The 21,598-nt window shown below is 46.2% G+C and overlaps 1 protein-coding gene across 1 annotated transcript in view; it reads right to left on the reverse strand.

The window, feature by feature from the left end:
• Positions 1 to 10,293: 10,293 nt before the first annotated feature.
• Positions 10,294 to 21,598, reverse strand: part of ANKRD13A (ankyrin repeat domain 13A) — a 33,005-nt gene continuing 21,700 nt past the window's right edge. Inside the window, exons 7-15 of the mRNA XM_040443576.1 lie at positions 21,368 to 21,434; positions 19,918 to 19,999; positions 19,014 to 19,075; positions 18,197 to 18,327; positions 17,531 to 17,688; positions 16,711 to 16,824; positions 14,659 to 14,819; positions 13,087 to 13,154; positions 10,294 to 12,367 (exon numbers count right to left, since the gene is read on the reverse strand). Coding sequence (XP_040299510.1) covers positions 12,172 to 12,367; positions 13,087 to 13,154; positions 14,659 to 14,819; positions 16,711 to 16,824; positions 17,531 to 17,688; positions 18,197 to 18,327; positions 19,014 to 19,075; positions 19,918 to 19,999; positions 21,368 to 21,434 — 1,039 coding nt within the window. The 3' untranslated portion in view covers positions 10,294 to 12,171. The remainder of the gene's footprint in view (positions 12,368 to 13,086; positions 13,155 to 14,658; positions 14,820 to 16,710; positions 16,825 to 17,530; positions 17,689 to 18,196; positions 18,328 to 19,013; positions 19,076 to 19,917; positions 20,000 to 21,367; positions 21,435 to 21,598) is intronic.

The following is a 21,598-nucleotide window of genomic DNA, read 5'->3' on the forward strand; positions in this document are numbered from 1 at the left end:
TTTGGGATCTCCTGAGTTTGGATTGTTAAGCTTAAGAAAAAAATAATCAGATATTTTACCAGTAAAAATGAGTTTATTTCGGATTAAAAGAGAATTGAAATTCAGGATATGCAAGCTATGGCAAAACCATAGACAAGTCCAACAAACAAAGGAGAGAAACTTATGGCCAAGAGGAACAAAGTTGGGAGGGGTTATTTTGAAGGAAAGTCCATTGGAGAAAAGCAAGAATTCAGGGCAATGACAGTTTCTCATTGTCTGGGTTGCACAGGGTAGTCACTTTATTGTAGGAGATGCAATGTACATCTTTTCCTACTGGGGCCTGGAATTGATGATTCTTTCCTCTGGAGGATTTTTCTGTGGGGTCTGTAATTGACAGTTCTTCCTATAAGTGACATTAAGTGGTGTGCCTCTCCCTTTCTAGAAGCTAGAAGCTTCCCCTTCTAGCATGCTAAGTCCGTTTTAACAAGGTTTCTCTTTATTAATTTTCACAGGATAGGACTACAGAGAGTGGACAGAATGCTTTTCCATCTCTTTGCATTGTGAGGTAAACAATGGTAAACTGCAAATCAAGCCTTAAAAATGAGGCCAGGCAGTGCCTGCAGTGGTAAAGCCTCCAGATTCAGAACTATATACGGGTCAAAGTCTAGCTCTGCCACTTACAAAGCCAAACACTTAACTAAGCTCTGTTTCCTCATTTATTCAGCAAGCATTCAGAGAACGTACTATGTTACCAGTCTAGGCTCTGGGACAGAGCAGCGAGCAAGAATGAAATCTCTGCCTTCAGGGACCTGACATTCTAGGAGGAATAGCAGGTACTCAGAAAATAATAAAATGTACATTGAACGCATTAATGTAAATGGGGATGAGTTAAGAGGAATGTGGGAGAGAGAGGGAACAAGGGGAGGGAGAGTGTATGTATGTTGAGCGAGTGGGAGAGTTGCAATTTTATTTTATTATTTTTTTTTCAACGTTTTTATTTATTTTTGGGACAGAGAGAGACAGAGCATGAACGGGGGAGGGTCAGAGAGAGAGGGAGACACAGAATCGGAAACAAGCTCCAGGCTCTGAGCCATCAGCCCAGAGCCCGACGCGGGGCTCGAACTCACGGACCGCGAGATCGTGACCTGGCTGAAGTCGGACGCTTAACCGACTGCGCCACCCAGGCGCCCCAAGAGAGTTGCAATTTTAGAAAAGGATGTCCAGGTAAGGGCTTCTTGAGAAGGTGGCATTTGTCAGATGGCAATACAGTGTCTATTTCTTGGGCCTGTGGCGAAGATCGAAAAAGAAAATGCACAAATTCGTTAAAACAAACAAACGAACGAACAAAAAACAAAACAAACCAAAAAACCTTCGATAGACCCAAAATGGACGCAGCAGACTCCTACGTAAAGAGACCCGCGTGGAGCTCACAAAAAGGGGAACGTTGGTCACAGCGGAATGGTGATCGAGGTGGACGTTGCCCCAAACGGACCGGTGATCCCGCTGAAAATTGGCCCCGGGCGGAAACGCTCGCCAAACGGGAATGCTAACCCCGTAGGAACCACTTGCGACAGGGTTACACTGGGCCAGGGATTTATGGTTACCCTGGTAACGGCGTGCGCCGGCTGGGCGGAAGCAGCGGCGGAAGGAGGCGCGCGGGCGGGGACGGAGGCGAGGCTTTCGGCGGAAGTGAGCTCTCCGCCGCTTCGAGCCTGGGAAGATGCTGCGTCGTGTGTGGCGGTGGCTGTGCTTCGGCCTGGGCAGCCTCCTGGCGGGGCAGGCGGAGGCCCCGAGCCCCGTGGAGCCGCCGGAGCGGAGCAGGCCGTATGCCGTGCTGCGTGGGCAGAACCTGGGTGAGAGACCGCGGGCTGGCGGGCGGCGGGGGCGGGGTGTGAAGGTGCAGCTCTTTTCCGAAGGCTCCGCCCCGGGGCTGGTGCCCAGTGGGCTCTCCCTGTGTGCTGGTTGCATGAATGACCTGGGAGTCGAGCCCCCACTTCTTTGGCTGCGCGGGCCCAGGCTAGACAACAAGGGTGACTTAATGAGAAAGGTAAGGAGGAGTGCAGCCCTGTTTTACGGATCAAAGTGAAATTCAAAGAGATGAAGTTAATTGCCTACATTTACACAGCTAGAATAGTGGTATTGGAAGACAGTGTATCCCCCCCCCCCCGCCCTGCTTTTCGAGCGTTTTCGTTATGCCCCTTCACTCTGAAGAAAAGAGCCAAATTAGTACCTGTTTTCGCTAACCTAAAGAAACTCGGAGAGGGTTAAAGGCAAAAAGTGGAAATAGCGTTGGGCGGGTTTTCCGCAGTGCACACCTCCGAGCAGTGGGAGTGGCACCACCAAACTCCTTCCCTGGAGCTACACTCGGCATCTTAGCATCAAGCCGTTATAGCTTTGAAATGTGTCTTAAGGAATCGGAAAAGCCTAAGACAGGTTGTTTGGGGGTCTGGGAAGCTCAGACGTGATTCCATGTAAATTAATGGTAATTGCTTTTTCCCTTCCCACTATTTCTGCTTACTAAAGATTTCATAGGCACACTACCTTCAGAGAGCAGGAGAAACGTGTACTAGAACCTCGGTTTTGTGGAGCTTGAAACCTACCTTTTGGGAGGAGCTCTAAAAGACACATACACACACACACACAAACATACATACATACATGTGGCTGGCTTTGAAAGGGGTCCTGAAGCTTAAAGCTTGGCCGACTTCTGCCAAAGTCAAAGTCCTTCCTTTCCCACTGTACCTCATGGATACATCTGTATCTCTATGCCACAGAGAATCATTTTGGGTTATCTTGACTCCTCATGAATTCGTATTGAATATATGTATCGACCACTTACTGTATTGATACATTCAGCATTCTGTCACTCAGCATTCTCCTGAGTGGGTTCCACCTGCTCTGTGGCTTAATCCTTTAGAACAGAGTTTCTCCACCTGGGTACTACTGACATTTTGGACCAGATGGTTTTTGGTGGGGTTTGGGGGAGGCGAGGCCCACTGTCCTGAGCACCATTAGGGGCGCCTGGGTGGCTCAGTCAGTTAAGCATCTGACTTTGGCTCAGGTCATGATCTCATGGTTCATGAGTTCGAGCCCCACGTAGGGCTCTGTGCTGACAGTAGAGAACCTGCCTGGGATCCTCTGTTTCCACCCCCCTCTCTCGGCCCCTCCCCCACTTGCACACTTGCTATCTTGTTCACTCTCTCTGTCTCAAAATAAATAAACTTAAAAATATTAAAAATTAAACAACATTAAAAAAAAAGAAGACGTTGAGTGGCATCCCCAGCCTTTACCCACTAGATGCCAGTTGCACACCTGGCTCCTAATGAGGATAATCAGAATATCTCTGGACATTACCAGATGTCTACTGGAGGCCAGATCCCCCTGGTTGAGAAGCAATGCTGAAGAAAAATACTGTTCATAGAGTGGTCTGCAGACCAGTGGGTCCCCAAACCACTTATCTGCAAAGAGAGGACTATAGAAACTAAGCGTTTAGAAATTTAAAAATTTGACATTGTTGCAACATTGTTGCAAGCAAGTAGAGACCAGTCCCAGGTGTCCCTGGACTGTAATGCTTTGCAGGCAGAGGGAGCTGCTAAATAGTCATGCACATAGTAATGATCTGGGACAGGGTAAAAGTTATAAAATCTAGTCCTTTACCACAGATGGTTTGAGAAACACTTCCCTAACAGTCCTGTGCAGTGGGTATTTTTGTCTCCCATCTTTTCAGAGGAGGGAACAAACACAGAGAGAGAGATTGTATAACTTACGTTAAGATCACACAGCCTGTCTATGATCTACATTGGGATTCCCAGTCTGGGAACCCAGTCTGACCCCAAAGCCTGAATTCTTGACCACTGTGCTATGTTGCCTATTCAGGGCATAATAATGGCTTTCAATTATAATATGCATGTTATATGTCCACACTGTTGCTGAGTGCTTTTCGTAGGTTACCATAGGTAGGTTTCAAGAACCCTGGTGGGGTGGGTTTTATTTGCCACGTTTGATAGATGTAGGAAATGAAGCTGACGGATGGGAAGTAACCGTAAGGAAGGACCTAAATAGTCTTAGGTTCTGCCTGCACCTGCCGTTCAGGCAGCTAATACCATGTGCAAAGTGTGAGAGAGGTAAAAAGATGAAGAATAGAATTTGTCAGGCCCCAAATGGATCGCTGTCCAAACGGATATTGTGTAGCTAACAATTCATTATTTTAAAACAGTTTTGAGATTCCATTCTCCACTTCCAGTCACCTGCGTTCCTGCTTTTGGAGTTTGTTTTTTTTTTTTTTTTTTCCCAGAGCGCTTCCAAAATGTAAAATGCAAGAAAAAATGGTTTAAATAGAATAAGGCAACCTAGGTTCAGTTTCAGTCAAATTCATGGAATTCGAGACTTTGAAAATAAGGGCAGGTATTTAGGTAATGAGGCCTGTTTTTGAGATACGACTTTTAGCTTGTATAAGTTGTAGGTTGTCTTTGTCACCTGTCTTTTCTTCCCCTTCCCCCCCTTGTATAAATATATATATATATACAGAGAGAGAGAGAGTCAGCTTTTAAATAATAACTGGGTTCAATGTGGGGGCATTTTTGTAGGGATCACAAATACCCCCACATTACTGACTTAAATAAAACTGTGGTCAAATCTTATTTTTTCAGTAGCCACAGTGGAGAGCAACCATGGTTAGGCTCCAACTGGAACCTGGCATGGGCCCACATATTTAAAAACAAATGTACATTTGCTTGGTGAAGGTAACATTTTGAACTCTCCAAAGAGCTCTGAGGTAGTCACACAAATGGGATTGCCCTTTCTTTTGCTGGGTTGCTGGTTACATTAATTACTTTTAAAATTTTTCTTTATTTATTTTGAGAGAGAGCAAGAGCATGATGGAGAGGCAGAGAGAGGGGGAGAGAGAATCCCAAGCAGACTCTGCATCGTCAGCACGGAGCTCGACACAGGACAAACTGTGAGATCGTGACCTGAGCTGAAATCAAGAGTCAGACGCTTACCGACTGAGCCACCCAGGTGGCCTGGGTTATGTTAGTTTAAAGCCCTGGTTCTTATGTCTAGTACTGTACCGGGGCTCAACCCAGGTGATGAGTTGGAGGCCCTATTTCTCACTGGAGCTCCTGGAGATTTTAGATGTGAAATTTGCTCTCCAAAATGTAATAGGTTTGTGAACTTAGTTCATTGCTTCTTGGCTCAGAAGGCCTTTGTCAAGACTCATCTAGAGATTGAAATGCTTCACTCTTTTTTTTTCGTCTCAGTTTTTATGAATGACTTTAACGTAGTTGGGCGCCTGGGTGGCTTAGTCGGTTAAGTGTCAACTTCAGCTCAGGTCATTATCTCACGGTTTGTGATTTCGAGCCCCACATTGGGCTCTCTGCTGTCAGCACTGAGCCTCCTTCAGAACTTCTGTCCCCCTCTCTCTTTGCGCCTTCCCCACTCATGCTATCTCTCTCAAAACTAAATAAACGTTAAAAAAAAAAAAAAATGAGGGGCACCTGGGTGGCTTAGTCGGTTAAGTATCTGACTTCAGGTCATGATCTCATGGTTCGTGAGTTTGAGCCCCATGTTGGGCTCTGTGCTGGCAGCTCAGAGCCTGAAGCCTGCTTCGGATTCTGTGTCTCCCTCTCTGTCTGCCCGTCCGCTGCTTGTGCTCTGTCTCTGTTAAAAATAAATAAACATTAAAACATTTTTTTAAACTTAAAAATGTGGTTGGGCTCTCTGCTTCTGTTCTTGTGCCCTATAATCAGATGGTTCTCCGTATAGCAGCCAGAGGGATCTGTTTTCCCTACTGAACCAGATCGTGTCATTCTTTACGTAAGGTCCTCAAAGTCATCTTAAATCCCATGTTGCCTTCATGGTCTACAAAGCCCTGCGTGAACTGGCTCCAGCCTTCCTCTCACTTCATTTCCTGCCTTTCTTCCTTCCCCTTCAGCCATGCTTGCCTCGTTCCATTCATTGGCTTTCTGGGCTTGTGTGGCCCTCAGGGCCTTCCCTTGCTGGCCCTCGGGGCCGCAGTGCTCTCCCTGCATGTCTTTGGGCGGCCAGCTCCTTCCTTCATCGTGGTCTGCCATTTGTGTGTCACCTTCTCAGGTCCTCTCTCCACCTCCCTCCCTGCTGTTACCCAGCCTCTACCCGTCACTGTCGCATTCCTTCGAGCCGCGTGAGATGCTCTTATTTACGTTTTCTCTCCCACATACGTGGAAACATCCCAAGAGAGAATCTGTTTGTGTCCGTCTCCCACACACCCGGCGCAGTGCCTGGCACCGAGTGGCATTTGATAAATCATCGTCCGTGAACGGATGAGCTACAGAAGCTGGAGGTGCCGCTAGGAGGTAACCTGTCTTCCTTTTGCAGTGTTGATGGGAACCATTTTCAGCATCCTGCTGGTGACCGTGATCCTGCTGGCATTTTGTGTCTATAAACCCATTCGGCGTCGGTGACAGCCGAGCAAACCAGTTCTTCCACGAGTATTTGAGAAAAGAATAAATTGTGTTGCACGTGGGTCATTGGAGAAGTTGGAATCAGCACCTTCCTGCTTGGAGATGACCTTCAGTCTGGACTGTTGTCAGATGTGAAATGATTTAGAAAAAACAACTGGCAGTTATTTTTTCCTAACACTGTAATGCAAATAATTGGGTCTGCTTCTCAGTGTTTCTTTTCGTACCTGGCTGCACTTACACTGGTTACAAGGAAGACCTGAAGCTCCAGGTTTCGTGTAGAGATGAGAAGACAATAACTATGTGAACAGTGTTAAAACCACACTGGGAAGGTCTGAATGTTTGAAAATACTCATTAGAAGTAGACTTAACACGTAGACATTCCCTTCTTAGAAGAACCATTTGGTCACAGTGGGGTTAAGAATCGCATATGTTTTTAATCACACTGAGTTGGCCTAGAATGCTCCGGTTGCAGAGCAGTGTCAGCTGTGGGGAACTTAGGCCGTCACTCCTCATGCTGCATCGACTCTGCACTCAAATGCCCCCGTTCAGGTCAGGGTCACATCACGTAGGCCTGTGACCGCACGCACCTTCGGCTGGAAGGTTCTGAGTTAGACTGGAAATGTTACTGGTTGGTCTATCTGAAAAAGAGCTCCATCCCACCGAAACACATTGATCTCCCTTGGGCTGCGCTTAAGTCTTTCTAGGTGGTGGCCTAAAACTTGTGGCAGCTTTGCAGATTTGGAACCTAAAAGAAACTCAGCAGGAACTCTTTTTAGCCCAGGGTGAGGAGGTTCTCAACCAACAGCATGTGTTCATTGTAGGAGGCAAAGTGGCAGGTGGGTGTGTGTTTGCACAGATTTAATTTCAACCTCGAAAAGGCTGCTATTTTGCACTGTTAGACTGGATTTTTTTCCTATTGAAATGATACAAAGTGGTTATCAGTATTTATTTTAAGGGTGCTAAGTTTAATTTTTTTATTAAATTGAAATGCTTACCTTGTACTTCAGTCACAGCACTGATTTTTTTTTAATCTGCACTAAATGTGAAATAACTAATGTGGGATACTGTAACTGTTTGACTTAAGTATTTTGTTTGTAACCCTGACATTGAGCCATTGAATGTTCACTGTTGAGCAAAGTGTCAATTAAAGTAAACCTTAACATGCTGTTTTACTCCTAGTAATTATTTCCCAAGCGTCTAAATTGCTGGTGTGCATTTGAATCTGATCTACTCAGGGAAGCACCGTGAAGTTGAATTTTAAGTTTATGTGTAAAATAAGACAGCTGCCCCAAGCCAAGGTATTATTTCAGAAGACTGGGCCATAAGTAATCTCTCAGGCTGGGTTAGGGGTCAGAAGACCTGGATTCTGGTCCCAGCTCTAATTACAGACAGGCTTAACTTCTCTAGAGCCTTGGTTTTTTCATCTGTAAAGTGATGTGTACACACTTTATCTTTCTTAATTGTGGTGAAGATCAAATGCTGTGAAACCAATATAAGTAAGGAGGGGTCACCACCTTTGGCCTGTCCTATAAAAGACCGTGGTTATTGACTGACTGCAGTGGGGAGGAGTAGGTGGGATTCTGAGACTGGCATTGACAGTTAAGTCCCAGAAGTGCACACCCCCACCTCATCTGGAGCGCCGTTTTGATATGCTGCCTAAAAATGTGTAACAATTTTTTGGATTTTAAAGGAAACAGTAAAAACTTGGTAGGCCCAGGCTGCCTGGGTGGCTCAGTTGGTTAAGCATCTGACTCTTGATCTTGGCTCCAGTCATGAGTCAAGATGACTCACTGTTTGTGGGTTTGAGCCCCACATTAGGCACTGCACTGGTGATGCAGAGCCTGCTTGGGATTCTGTCTCTCCCTCTTTCTACCCCTTCCCTGCTTGCACATTCTGTCTCTAAATAAATAAAATTAAACAAACAAAAAAAGAACTTGGTAGGCCCATAAACCTTGTAGCCTGCTGTTTGTTTGCTCAGTGATCACTAGGCAGGTTACAGTAGGATCATGTTCCGGTTTTCTGAAACAATCTTGCAATAGTTCTTCCACATACAAACCCAAACCTAGCCTACACCTTCATTCCAACATTACCATCTGTTCAGTATGAGACTGCAAGCTAAAGTTAGAGGGTAATCTTTATCGAAAGAGGCTTATTACAGAGTAAGGATACAAATCTCAATTCTGGGGGAGAGCGAATTTTACCCAAAACATTCATGCACGAGAGACTGACCACTAGTCCTTTACGTAGAATTATTTTACCTTCATCTCTGGTTATACAGGGTGGGGAGGTAGCCCAGACCTCCCAAACTGAACAGTGCCCTGAATACCTACTGTATATCCAGATGAGCAACGTTCACTTCCTTTATGCCAATCATAAAAATGATTTCTCTTAGTAAACAGTAATTTTATTTTTTAAAAAAATTTAACGTTTGTTTATTTTTGAGAGAGAGGAGACACAGAATCCAAAGCAGTCTCCAGCTCTGAGCTGTCAGCACAGAGCCCGATGCAGAGCTCAAACCCACGAACCAAGCCGAAGTCAGACGCTTAACTGAGCCACCCAGGCGCCCCTCATCTCAACTTCCTTTAAAATGGAGATTACTGGGGCGCCTGGGTGGCGCAGTCGGTTAAGCGTCCGACTTCAGCCAGGTCACGATCTCGCGGTCCGTGAGTTCGAGCCCCGCGTCAGGCTCTGGGCTGATGGCTCAGAGCCTGGAGCCTGTTTCTGATTCTGTGTCCCCCTCTCTCTCCGCCCCTCCCCCGTTCATGCTCTGTCTCTCTCTGTCCCAAAAATAAGTAAACGTTGAAAAAAAAAATTAAAAAAAATGGAGATTACTAAATCTGCAAGCGCTGCTCGGGATTTAGGGACTCTGGAAGACTTAGGAGTATATTACATTTTTTCCAGCTGGACCTCAATCTTAAATCCACACATTTCCAGGCACAGGCCTCGTGTGGATTCTGAAGCCCTTCACGGCACTGCACATAGTACCGTGGGGCTGCTGTCATGCACTTTGTCTTTGAGGTCTTCCACGTTCAGCAGGAAAGTGGTGGTTTGGCAAGTCTCTGTCCCCTGGTGTCACGTACACACTTAGCTTCCTTGACAGACCCCTCACGTTACGCGTGCTCCGGGAACAGAGTGTCAAGCACTTTGTTGTACTTAGCTCCTAGCACTGTCTTACGTGCAGAAGTTGCTCGGCCGGGCCCCCTAAGCTTTAATGAACCTAAAGGTAAAGAAACCATTAGTCTTTTAATTAAATAATCCAGCTACTGCCTCTCATGACTGACGACTAAGTTTTCTTCATGGTGTCCCTCCCCCCACAACCCTTCCCTCCCCCGGCTCAGTGTTATTTTACCCCCAAAAGCAGAGCAGCTCCTTCACATCTTCTGGGAAACACCAAGGCCTCGTTTCTGGAACCCAAACATTTTTTGCCGGTCACTGCCCTTTTTTTGTTTTAATCACAACATAACTAGGTGTAGGATAAACCTGGAAGCCCCCACCCTCACCTCAACTTGTGAGGACAGCCTCATGAAGCATTTCAGCTTCAGGGGAGAGCAGATTCATTCGGTCACATGAGCGATCTGATGTCAGCCTGGCTCCCCGCGCTCCTCGGGGGCCAGCCATCTCCGGCAGGCGAACTGGGGTCTGGCAGCAGCCCCGGCACCAGCTGGCTTTTTAGTTTCCTTCTGAAACGAGTAGCATTTGGTGTGTGGACCGTACAACCCGGGTGGGAAGGCTGGGAGGGGCAGGTCACCTTTGTCACATACTCTTGAGTATCGCAAGGCATCCTCGTGCTCTGGTCACAGTCACGTACGTAACAGGAAGTGGGAGCGACCAGAGAAACCGTATGAAAAGGGAAAAAAAAGACTCCAAGGCGGTCTAGGATATCGTACGAGCACCCTCTTGGGAAGCAATCTTTATTTGCATTTTACGAGAGTGGACACGTAAATGAAACACGCTGCAACGGTGGACACACGCTCAGTCCCTTTTTAACTGACTTCCTGGGGAGCCCAAGACCTCAGGAAGCACAACAATGGAATGCAAACACAGAAATTACTGATGATTCACCGCAGTGAGTAAACGACGTGGCCTAACTGCAGCTATTCCCAAGAAGCGTCTTCACGCAGGGAAAACGCTAGGTGAACGGGAGTGCCAAGCTGGGTCTTTGAAACGAATGTGACACTGCAGTACACTGGCCTTGTGTGCAAAGAATCTTGGCCGGACCGTGACAGACAAGGCAGATGGTTATGTGGAATCAAAAGCACGGTTCTTTGTGGCTAAGAACGTTTTACTGGCAACGCTCACTGTAGGATACAGACGTTCACTCTAACAGTAGTCTATGTCTCCCTTCCGATCCCTAAAGGAGCGCAACAGATAGGAAATAGATGCAGAACGAAGGGGGCTGTTGTTTACCAGGGCATTTCAGTGCAGCCTGTGGGGACGAAGAGGCGGGCCAGAGGGACGGTGCCCTCATCTCTGTTCCCCTGGCTTCTTCCGTTGTGTTGTGCGATGGTTATTTACAGAAGGGTCAGATAAAATCGTTAACTACTAAAGGTATCCAAAAAAGGCCTGAGAAAAATCTGGTTAAAATGTATAACCTTGTATTGCTACTGATGGGAGGAGTTGTTTTTACATCTTTTAAAAATAATAAAAAGATTCTGTTAAAAAATATATTTATCCAGAAAGATGCTGACTTGAACTCTAAAAAGCGATGCGGAGTCATCATTTTCCCTTTGGAACACAGAGCTACTCTTCTAACTGCAAGTCTACCCCTTCCTCTGTAGTGAGCCCAGGCCCGCGGGGGCACCGTCCTAGGCCTCGACGTGGAACTCTTTCACGAGGGAGGGCGTGGAACACACCTGGTTTTGGTTCTGGGCTGTCCCGCTGTGTTGGCCAGCCTGCCCCATTCAACAACAAGCCTCAGGCTCTCCTAGCTGCTCCTTCAGGGCCAGGATTAGCTGCCTTGGATTTAGCCTGGAAGATCCTGCTCTCAAAGGAACCGCCTTTATAAATTCAACTCAGACCCCTCAGTAAGTGGAGTGAGGTGGTTTGAAACTATTGGTAATTTTTAAGGCTAAGGCAACATCCGTGGTCATTTGTATATCCTAATGTGATGCAAATAGCCCTAATCTAAAACCTGTCCTGTACATGTCTCCTCTTTAACTTTAGCTGGGGGTGGAAGGAATGGACGAAGGTGGAGAAGGAGGAGGAACAGTGATAGTGTCCTAGAAACCCTGTATAAAGGTAAAAACAAAAGAGTAGATCGGCACAGATTATTCATTTCTTTGGTGAACTGTAAAGAAGCGTCTCATAAATTCTCATAAACCACACTGCTCTAAAAAGGCTGCTGCTCTCATATATAAAAGCACCCTGACTCTGCAATAACTTGTTTTGTTATCACTCCTTGGTAAAAAGTAATCTACAAACTCGCAGGGATTGGGGTTTTTGTCTAAAGCTGGTAGTAAAAACGTGACCTGCAAGCCAATACAGCTAATGGAAAGTGACGATGCTCTCCTCCCCTTAGCCTGGAGATGGGGCCTGCCGGTCCCCAGCCCCTTTCTAGGGGGAGGGTCGTGGGTGGGCCCGGGAGCCCCTGGTCTTGCACCTCTGAGTAAAGAAAGGGCAGCTGCTGTCTGCCACATACGTGCGAGGCTGCGAGGCGCAGGCCCTCGGCCCTGGGGCACTGGTGATGCAGCACTGGCGCGCAGCTCGCGTGCAGCCCAGAACCTCCGCTGGGCGCGGCCATGGGCACAAAGGTCTATTTGTCAGTCAGAGACAGCTGTAAGACCTGCTGGAGCTCTGCCTCCTCCTCCCGCAGCCGGAGCTCCCGCTCCTCCAGCTCTTTGGCAGAGAGCTCCATGGCCAGCTGCAAGTCGCTGTCAAAACGGCTTGTCTCGCTCATAGCACCAGGGCACAGGCCTTCCGTGCTGGTGAGGAGGCTCTCCTGGATGGCCCTGCGGTAGAAGGAAGAGGGGGAGGAAGACCGATCAGCAGCAGCATCTACAGCTGACCGTTCACCGAGAGCACCCCACGCCAGGCACCTGATCGGCATTGCACATGCTCCGTGCCATTCAATCCCACAGAACCCTGGAGGCGTGGGTGCCGTGTATAGGGGAGAAGCCCGAGGCACAGAGAGGTAAAGAAACCTGCCTGAGATCACCCAGCTACCAAGTGATGGGGTGAGGAATGGCACTTGATCTCTTTTAAAGCAAAACCCAAGTTCTTCAACAGGCTTTCGTTTCTGCCTGGAGTATGTGAAAGTACTTACAGAATAAAGGTTTCCAGTGTCTACCACCCCCTCCTTTAAAAAGATAATCTACTTGTGTCTGTAGCTGTTCCCCAAAGCCTCATCATTTTTAAAATCGTATAAACTTCCCACTGAGGGTTTCTCAGACCCTGTATAATCATACATTCTTTGTAGAAGATCAGACCGATCAAAAAGCCATTAACTAGGCACCTTTCTGCCAATGGCACTGGCCTGGGACTAGTCCACAAACAACTCTATCAACGGTTCCTGGAAACAAGGCTACCAAGCGTTTAGAACGACTTTAGCGAGTAACTGCCACAAGAAGCAGCAGAAGAGCCAACTCTCAAGTCTCTCCTGCCAGGCAGGATGCTGGCACCAAGTGCCTATGTCCACCTGGGTGTAATCACTAAGAGTCATGCCAGTCACCTCTCATACTGGGCGTCATAGGCATGTGTCTGGTTGATCCCTCCATTCGAAGCTGGTCCTGAAAGTTCCTACAAAAAACAAACGTGATGGACATGAATACCTCCTAGAAGGAACAGGTGTCATACCGATTAGGAAATGGAAGTGGCAAGAACAAAACTGGAAATGTTGACGTGCCCATTATTGGTGGCACTGTGCGAAAAATGAACAGGGACTTGGGTCATCTCAAAAACGACACCCGTCAGGTGGCATATGGTATGCTGCTGTGATTAACACCCACAGCCTCTCATACTTGACACAGAACAGTCTATCAGAACAGCTTTGGGCAAAGTTTAAATGAACAAAGCAGACAACTCCTAAGCAAGGTGACACTACCTAATTCAATATTTGTCATCTTTGACTCTGACTACTCCCCTTTGCAAAATTTATGCTCAACAAAGGTTTATGCAGGTATTAGGGGGAAAAATAAGCTCACTATTTGAGGGGAAGGAGAACGTACTGGACTGACCGTGATGTCCAGGCACTGAGTCTTCTCCCAGGAGGCCTCACAAAGGGAATATGCTGGCCGGGGGTGTGATCCTTGGCCCAGCAGCAACTGAATGGTTCTAAGAATGGAGCCATGGGAAATGGACGTGGGTAGGGCTCACACTGCCCAGTCTCTGAGTCTCCAGAATAAAACCAGAATGCCAAAAATCTGAGCTTGGACACTGGAGCGTTGAGAGGGTGCCCCTCTCAAAGCTTAGCCGACCTGTGAGTGCGGGGGCTGGGGCCGCTTCACCACGGAATTTCCACTCTGCAAACATACTGGACGAATGATGGAAGGAAACAAGAAACCAACCAACAGACAGGCTCCAGGAGCCCAGGACACACCAAAAGGTGGTGGAAACAGAAGCAGTCCAGACCCCAGCAGTGTCAAGGAGAGCCACGGGGGGGGCAGGGATGGAAGGACTGATGTTGGGCGAGGAGACCTGGGGAAAGACTCACCTGAAAAGACAGAGGGCAAGGGTTCTTATGCTGGTCTGCCCTATCCTTAGCTCCACCCTTAGCTAGGCACTCTGCCAGAGTTTGGGATTATGCCCCTTACAATGCAATAAAACATTTGAGCAAAAAACAAAATTTAACAAAGAATCAGCCACTGTTTTCATCACACACTTACTGAGCGGCCACAACAGTGTGACTGGTCTGCCATGGGGAGAAAGCTGGGATTTAAATCCACATGCAGTCTTATGAGACCTACCAACACATGGACGATATTCCAGAAAAAGTACAATGATGTGAACTGGCATGGACTTACGGTTTCAGTACTAGAAAATTAGCACACTCCATCTGACAAATACATGGTAATTGGCTGCATGGGTGAACCTGGAAGGAAAGTCTATCGGGAGACATCCTGTGAATGCTCCTAACGGGGGCTGTACAGATGGTGTCATGTAAGATGCTTTTGTGGAAGACCAGGTGCAGAAAATATCTCTGTAAATACCGTGACTATACCAAACTCGTTATGTAGGGTGAGTCTTCCGAGTTAGCTAAAACTGGCAACCTCCCCTTCCCTGCCATTTGTTCTGATAAAGGCACCTGGCTCCTGCTGGACTCCAGTAAACTCTGCTGGATGGCAAACTGCATTATCTCGTAATCTTCGTCTTGTAAATGCACATTTCTGCCATTGTCTTGAACGTGATAAGATTCCGGGATTTCAAAAACAGACTGATCAACCTCAAAGTTTGTGACCTGGGAAGCTGAAACACAAGGGGTGACAGTCCGGTGCCTGAATCAGTAAAATGCAGTTCCATTTTACGTTTATAATTTAAAATTAAAAAAAAATTGTTTTTAATGTTTATTCACCCTTGAGAGACAGACAGAAACAGAGTGTGAGTGGGGGAAGGGCAGAGAGAGAGAGGGAGACACCGAATCTGAAGCAGGCTCCAGGCTCTGAGCTGTCAGCACAGAGCCCGACACGGGGCTTAAACCCACAGACTGTGAGATCGTGACCTGAGCTGAAGTCGGACTCAACCGACTGAGCCACCTAGGCACCCCCGTTTATAATTTAAAATTTATAAAAACATTTTCAGTTAAAAAAATGAGAGAATTAAAATGATTAAAATCAAGGCTTGCTACTATGTGAGAGATTTTGAGGAAGAAAAACCTTGACAGAGAAAAGTACCAAAATACCGCCTTTTTGTTTTTTTTATTTTAGTAATAAAATTAACTCATAGTCAAGAAAAATAAAGATTTCTCTCTCTCTCTCCACCCTCTTTCTCTTATCTCCAAAGTCCAGAGGTAACCAGTGTTTACTTGTATGTCTTTTGAGGAATGCAGTGCGTATATGTGTATACTCAGTCACGTCAAGATCTCTTTGTATTTTTTCATTTTTATGAAATATGGTAAACAAATGAAAAAAGTATAGGTCTGTAAACTAAAATAAAAAGATAATACCATGTCTATGTATCCCTCAACTAGCCCAAGACACAGAACACTATTTTTTACACAGTGAAAAAAAACAAAAACGAAAATGAATTGTTATGTTTCTATAAACTATCAATGAGTAACTAGAAAATAAAATTGAGTAAATAATCCATTTACAGTAGCATCCAAAAGAATTTGGATGGAAGGTACGGGAGCCTAAGGAAATTTTGGGGGGTAACAGAATTATTCTACATCTTGATTGTGGTGGTGGTTACATGGCTACACACGTTTGTCAAAATGAACTGGGGGCACTGAACTAGGGGCACCTGGGTGGCTAGTTGAGCTTCCAACTCTTGATTTTGGCTCAGGTCATGATCCCAGGGTTGTTGAGGTTGTGCCCCTCATCAGGCTCTGCACTGACAGCACAGAACCTGACTGGGATTCTCTCTACCCCTCCCCAACTCACTTTCCCTCAAAATAAGTAAATAAACTGTAAAATACATAAACTAAGGGCAGCTGGGTGGCTCAGTCAGTTAAGCGTTGACTTTGGCTCAGGTCATGATCTTGAAGTTCTTGAGTTTGAGCCCCACATCGGGCTTTCTGCTGTCAGCACAGAGCCAACTTTGGATCTGCCCCTCTCTCTCCACCCCTCTCCCGCTTATGCTTTCTCTCAAAAATAAAATAAAATTGGGGCGCCTGGGTGGCGCAGTCGGTTAAGCGTCCGACTTCAGCCAGGTCACGATCTCGCAGTCCGTGAGTTCGAGCCCCGCGTCAGGCTCTGGGCTGATGGCTCGGAGCCTGGAGCCTGTTTCCGATTCTGTGTCTCCCTCTCTCTCTGCCCCTCCCCTGTTCATGCTCTGTCTCTCTCTGTCCCAAAAATAAATAAACGTTGAAAAAAAAATTTAAAAAATAAATAAATAAATAAAATATACATTTTTAAAAAATGCACTGAACTATCACACTTAAAGTGGGAGCATTCATACACCTCAATAAAGTTGGGTCTTAGGACTATGCTGTCTTTTTAATACAAGTGGGGTCATATTCTACAAGTTGTTTTTTCACGGACTCTAAATGAAATCTAAACTTTTCTCTCATTCAGAGCAGAGATCTACTTCATTAGATACTCCAATGTCAAAGTGAATAATTAGTTTATAATAACTGAATGTGTGTGTGTGTGTGCGCGTGTGTGCGTGTGTGTTTTAAATCACAAAGCCCCAACTTTACCTGAATCCACCTGGGTCCCCTCCACATTCTGAGATCCAGTTTCTTCAGCAGTGCTACAGCCATTAACGTTTCCAAATGTAATCCGTGCATTTAAGACATGAAACAAAGGAATTTCTAACAAAATAAAAGCTTTTATAAATAAACTTTACGCGAATAATAACAGTAGCCATCACTTCCTGAGTGCTTACAGTGCTAGTAAATACTTTTTATAAGTCAATGTCAAATACTTTTTATAAGTAGGACTTCCCTAACATAACAACCCTCCCCGATATACAGATGGGGAAACTGAGATTCAGAGAGGTTAAGCAACTTTTCCTAGATCACAGTGAATAAGTGGTTGAGCCGGCATTGAACAATGTGTCACAAATATGCAACTGTCCAAAATTTAAGTTCCTTACAAGTTGTATGTGTTATATATGGTGTTAGGCATTCCAGTGTGGGCCCTAAAACATACTGATGGTGTCCACGGTCTTCCTCAAGAAACTATCTGATCTGATGCTTAAGTAAGGTTTGACATGAAAACAATGAAGGTGTCAAATTTTTGTGCCTTTTTACATCTGTTAGCATCATCGGTAAATAGAACTGGTGGCTGGGGGATCTAATTTTGACATGCAAAAGAACCAAGAACCATGACACTTCTCCAGCTGTGGTAAGCGAGAGGGTAACTGTGTCCTGCTCCATCAGGTCTGCTACCTTTGCCTGATCATTTGATCAGCTGCCGCCTGCCACCTTTGCCTCAAATGCTCCGAAGCCCGGAAGCACATCCTGTCACCCACAAAAGCCTACAGATGCTCCGGGGTTTCCAGATGGTAGACGGTACCTATCTTGACAGGAAATCCAGGTGGGAACTCCAGCTTGATGAAATCTCTGAGCCGCGCAAAGTGAGCGCTGGTTCGGGCCATGAGGTCAATGATGGGGACGACCTGCTCCACGAGGGACAACGGAAAGTCCTCGCACATCCACAGCATCGCTTTAAACCTGCGGGACCAACCGACACAAAGCTGAGGCCATCGTCCCCAGAGAAATGGGACCGCTTCTATGCAGCCAGCTAGACAACACCAGCTTCCTCACTGCCCCGTCTGCCCAGTCACCGTACTTCTCTTAATGCGGAGCAGGGAAGGGGCAAGATCCGTGAAGAATGCAGATCACCGTGCAATCTGGCAATCAGGAGAAACGGCCTGCCCTGTGACCTCCCCCTGCATCAGTCTGAATTGACTGAAGACGCTGATAGCTGGTGCGATCATTTCATTTGATCAGCTGAAGCTTGTTGGCAGCAAAAAACACAAGGAATTCTTACATCCCATCTCTATTCTATTTGGAGAAGGGCTTAATAAGAAGATGGGCAATCTACTGTTAGCTTTTATCAGGTGAAGTAGCTTCAAATTATGTTTAAAGGAAGGGGACATAAAATGACAACAGGACACCAGGAAACAGCAGAACTTCTGAGACAAGAATCTGTAAGCTGAAAATGGCTGCTGAGTCTTACTTTTGCGTTCTAATCGTGAGCTCCTTCGGCCTTCCGATGTCCCGGTCTTTCAGATCAAACTCTTCATTAAAGTATTCATCCGGCGTGATGGCCGTGGGGTTGTTGGCGGTGGCACACTCTGTGGTGAGGTCCTGCCGAGCCAGAACTCGGGGGAATTAGAAATGCCAAATGGTGCTCACAAGTGGAGGCCTACAGCACTCAGCCTCTGAGGCGGACACGTTAACCAACTACGGATTAGGAAGTTCTAGTCATTTCCTCTCCCCTTTTCTTTCAGTTACTGCGCTGAATATCTATAAAGGCATTATGTAGCAAGCCTAATGGGTTTCCCCGTGTCAAAACATTTCTCCACTCTCCTTTGCATTTTTATCTCCTGATTATAGAAACAGAGAAATATCTGACAGCATGGAAGATCTGGAAGGCATGGGAGTTTAAGTTCCAAATCTGTCATGCTCTCGCTCAGGACACTGGAAAGGGAATCTCATTTCTCTGACCCTCTGCGATCGACTGTACCAACTTCATGTAGTTAGAAAGGATCAAGTCAGAAAATGTCTGTGAAGGCGCTAGGTTGAAATAAAAAGTCCTGAATCCTGTTTAAGTTTACAGATGAGAAGGCACCTTCTACAGTCACGACCCTCCTCTAAAATTTTTACCTGCAAGATTCATCTAATTCTCTTCTAAAAGAGTATCTTGAGTTCTGGCTTGGGAGCGCTCTTCAGCATTGCAGTCAGAGTGGCCTTTTCAGGATTCAGTAAATGCCATCGCGGCACAGAAAAGTCATGTCCTTTGTTGAACCTGAGAACTCGCTGCTTCCACTTACCCCTTGAGCACCAAACTGGTGTTCCACGGTTCCCAACAAAGACTCCAGGGGGTTCCTGTCCGCTACAGAAGGGGGGAAAGGTTTAATGTCTAATATTATACCTTACTTCTGATTACAGAAAGAGATTCTCATGCTATCTTAAAGTTTTGGATCCCAGCTACCTACATCAGGAAGTCCATTTATGGATAGGGTGGCAAAATCATCCACAGTCAACCATCGGCTAATTTATCCCTTATAGGACATACTTTTTATCAGGGTCTCTAACCTAGATGAACAACAGCTACAAGAAGTAAAGCAGAAAAGCAGCAAGAGTTTGGATTCAGGAGTGAGGCTGACTGGGCCGCAGGGTCCTCATCTGTCAAACCAGAGTCCTGGTGGCAGTGGGGGCGGCGAACAGTAACTGAGCGCTGGCCTCACTGAGGGACCGTCTCAAAGGTTTGCTTGAGGGAGCTCATCTCATCCTCCCAAGCACCGCCGTTTCACTGCTGAGGGACCTGAGCCACAGAGGGTGCAGGTAACTTCACAAGGCCACAAGACTGGCCACCAGAGGGGCTGTGCGAGAACAACCACGTGTTGGCAATGCTTTGGCTCACAGCCCCGGTTCTGTCCAAATCTTTCACGGTGAGAGTTTGGACTAAATCACTCATTCTGGTGACAACTAGTCTCCGATATCCTTAACTACCTTCCCTGCCTTCTTGTTTCTTCGGAAACGATACGCCTGAATGGCTTTAACTCCCCTTGAAGCTAACTACAGGCAATACCTTCAAGAACAGGTCAGTCTAAAGGAGATTTTTGTAAAAAGGAAGTTAGGGCTAGGATTAGCCTGACCTGATCATGTTAACCCCCAAACTGAACGAAACCAACAAAGGCTCTCTCTAGCCTAAGGAAAAGTGGGGAGAATTACCTTTGTATCTCTTTTTTTCTTCCTCGGTCAGGTGTTCTGTCCGGATTTTGGTTATCACACTCACATTGTTTACTGTGTAAACCTTGGGAGACGTGTGCAAAAGAAAACAGTGACACAGGGAATCAAAACTCAAAAAATAAGCATAGCAAGAGCAAGAATGCTGAAGCCAAAAAATAAATAAAGAAAAGAAAAGAAAAGAAAAAATTCCAGCAAAATAAAAATGAGAAATGGTTGACAATCATTAGGATCCCTCCGAGAAAATATACAAGCTAATCAACTTAGAAATGCATCAGCAACTACTTGGCATCTCTGACAGTTTTAAAGACCGAGGAGTAATCGGGGCAGGGACGGGCTGCATCTCCCTGCCTGCCTTTGTGTTGCTAATCGCTCTCAAACAAATGTCCTGATGTTGAGGCCTCCCGGCTGGATTTCTAGCGCTAAGGCACCCCAACTGGCCCCACGTACTTCTCTGCTGATTTGTGGCGATGTTATAATAGGACGGACTTAGACAGCCATCTGCTGGGTAGAAGGAAAACGGAATGAACACAAGGTTCTCTCTACCTGTGAGGCTTCAGAGGAAACCAGCGAGTCACTACTTAAAAGGGATTCCATCGATGGACAAAAAATTATTTTCACCGCCAGTGAATGTTCTGTTGTCAAGGTTGACTGAGAAATTTGGGGGTCTGGAAGATCAAATCTCACGGTAAACAGAGAATTAGCTGTATGCCATACGTGGATTCCCAACGTTCAAAGACTGAGGAAGCAGCGGAACGACTGTGTCTAAATGTGTCTCGCTGAGCATGACGTAAGCCTCTTTGCCCCCTCCGAGGTCACCAGAGGATCCTGCGGCACCGCACTCCGGCACGGGAGCCATCAGTCCCTGCTGTACTGCAGGGCTAACGAAAGGCCAGGAGACAGAGGCGTCCCAGCTAACAAGATGCCAGATGACTCGACTGACAGTTGTCTGCACTATGACAACTACGTTCTTAACACACTGATGTCATGTAAGTGGGTGTCAGGCCACTGGTTCCAATTAGGCTGACTAGGAAAATGGAGGCTCATTAAAGCTATTTTACTTTTTTTTTTTTTTTTTTAACCCACTCAGGTTATTAAAAAAAAAAAAAGATCAACATGCAGGTTTCAGTCTAATCCTTTCTTTTTCTGCTTAAAGAATTAAAGGAACAGTCACTCCTCTGGGGACAACTGGCACCCGTGTTCATTTCTCTACGACATAGTTTCTCTTTTGGCATACCTAGGGACCTCCTCAGGACATGAGAGCCCATTTTCTGCACATCAGATCAGATACAAATCCAAGTGAGAGACACTAAGCAGCACTTTTTCCCCCAGAGCATCTCCACAGCACAGATGCATGAAAAAATCTGAACAGACTCCTCATTTGCATAGAAGCTAAATAGCTATATTAAATCTTATTTTAAGAGTTTCCTTTTACCTTTGCTTCGTAACCATTAACAACTTCTGCTTTATCTGTCCTCCAGCCCCAGAATCCGGATTTAGTTCTGATAAAAAGTGAACACCACAAATTTCTACATGTACAATATGCCATTCAGATTTATCCCTGCAGCCTTTACAGTTTATTTCCCCCAGCTTAAGTTGGTGAAGGACACTTGGAGATTACGGTCCTATTGTCCACAAAAGGATGCTCTCAGTGACAGATGGCTTA

This window comes from Herpailurus yagouaroundi, unplaced genomic scaffold, assembly GCF_014898765.1.
Source record: "Herpailurus yagouaroundi ecotype Mexico unplaced genomic scaffold, PumYag 191, whole genome shotgun sequence".
NCBI lineage: Eukaryota > Metazoa > Chordata > Mammalia > Carnivora > Felidae > Herpailurus > Herpailurus yagouaroundi.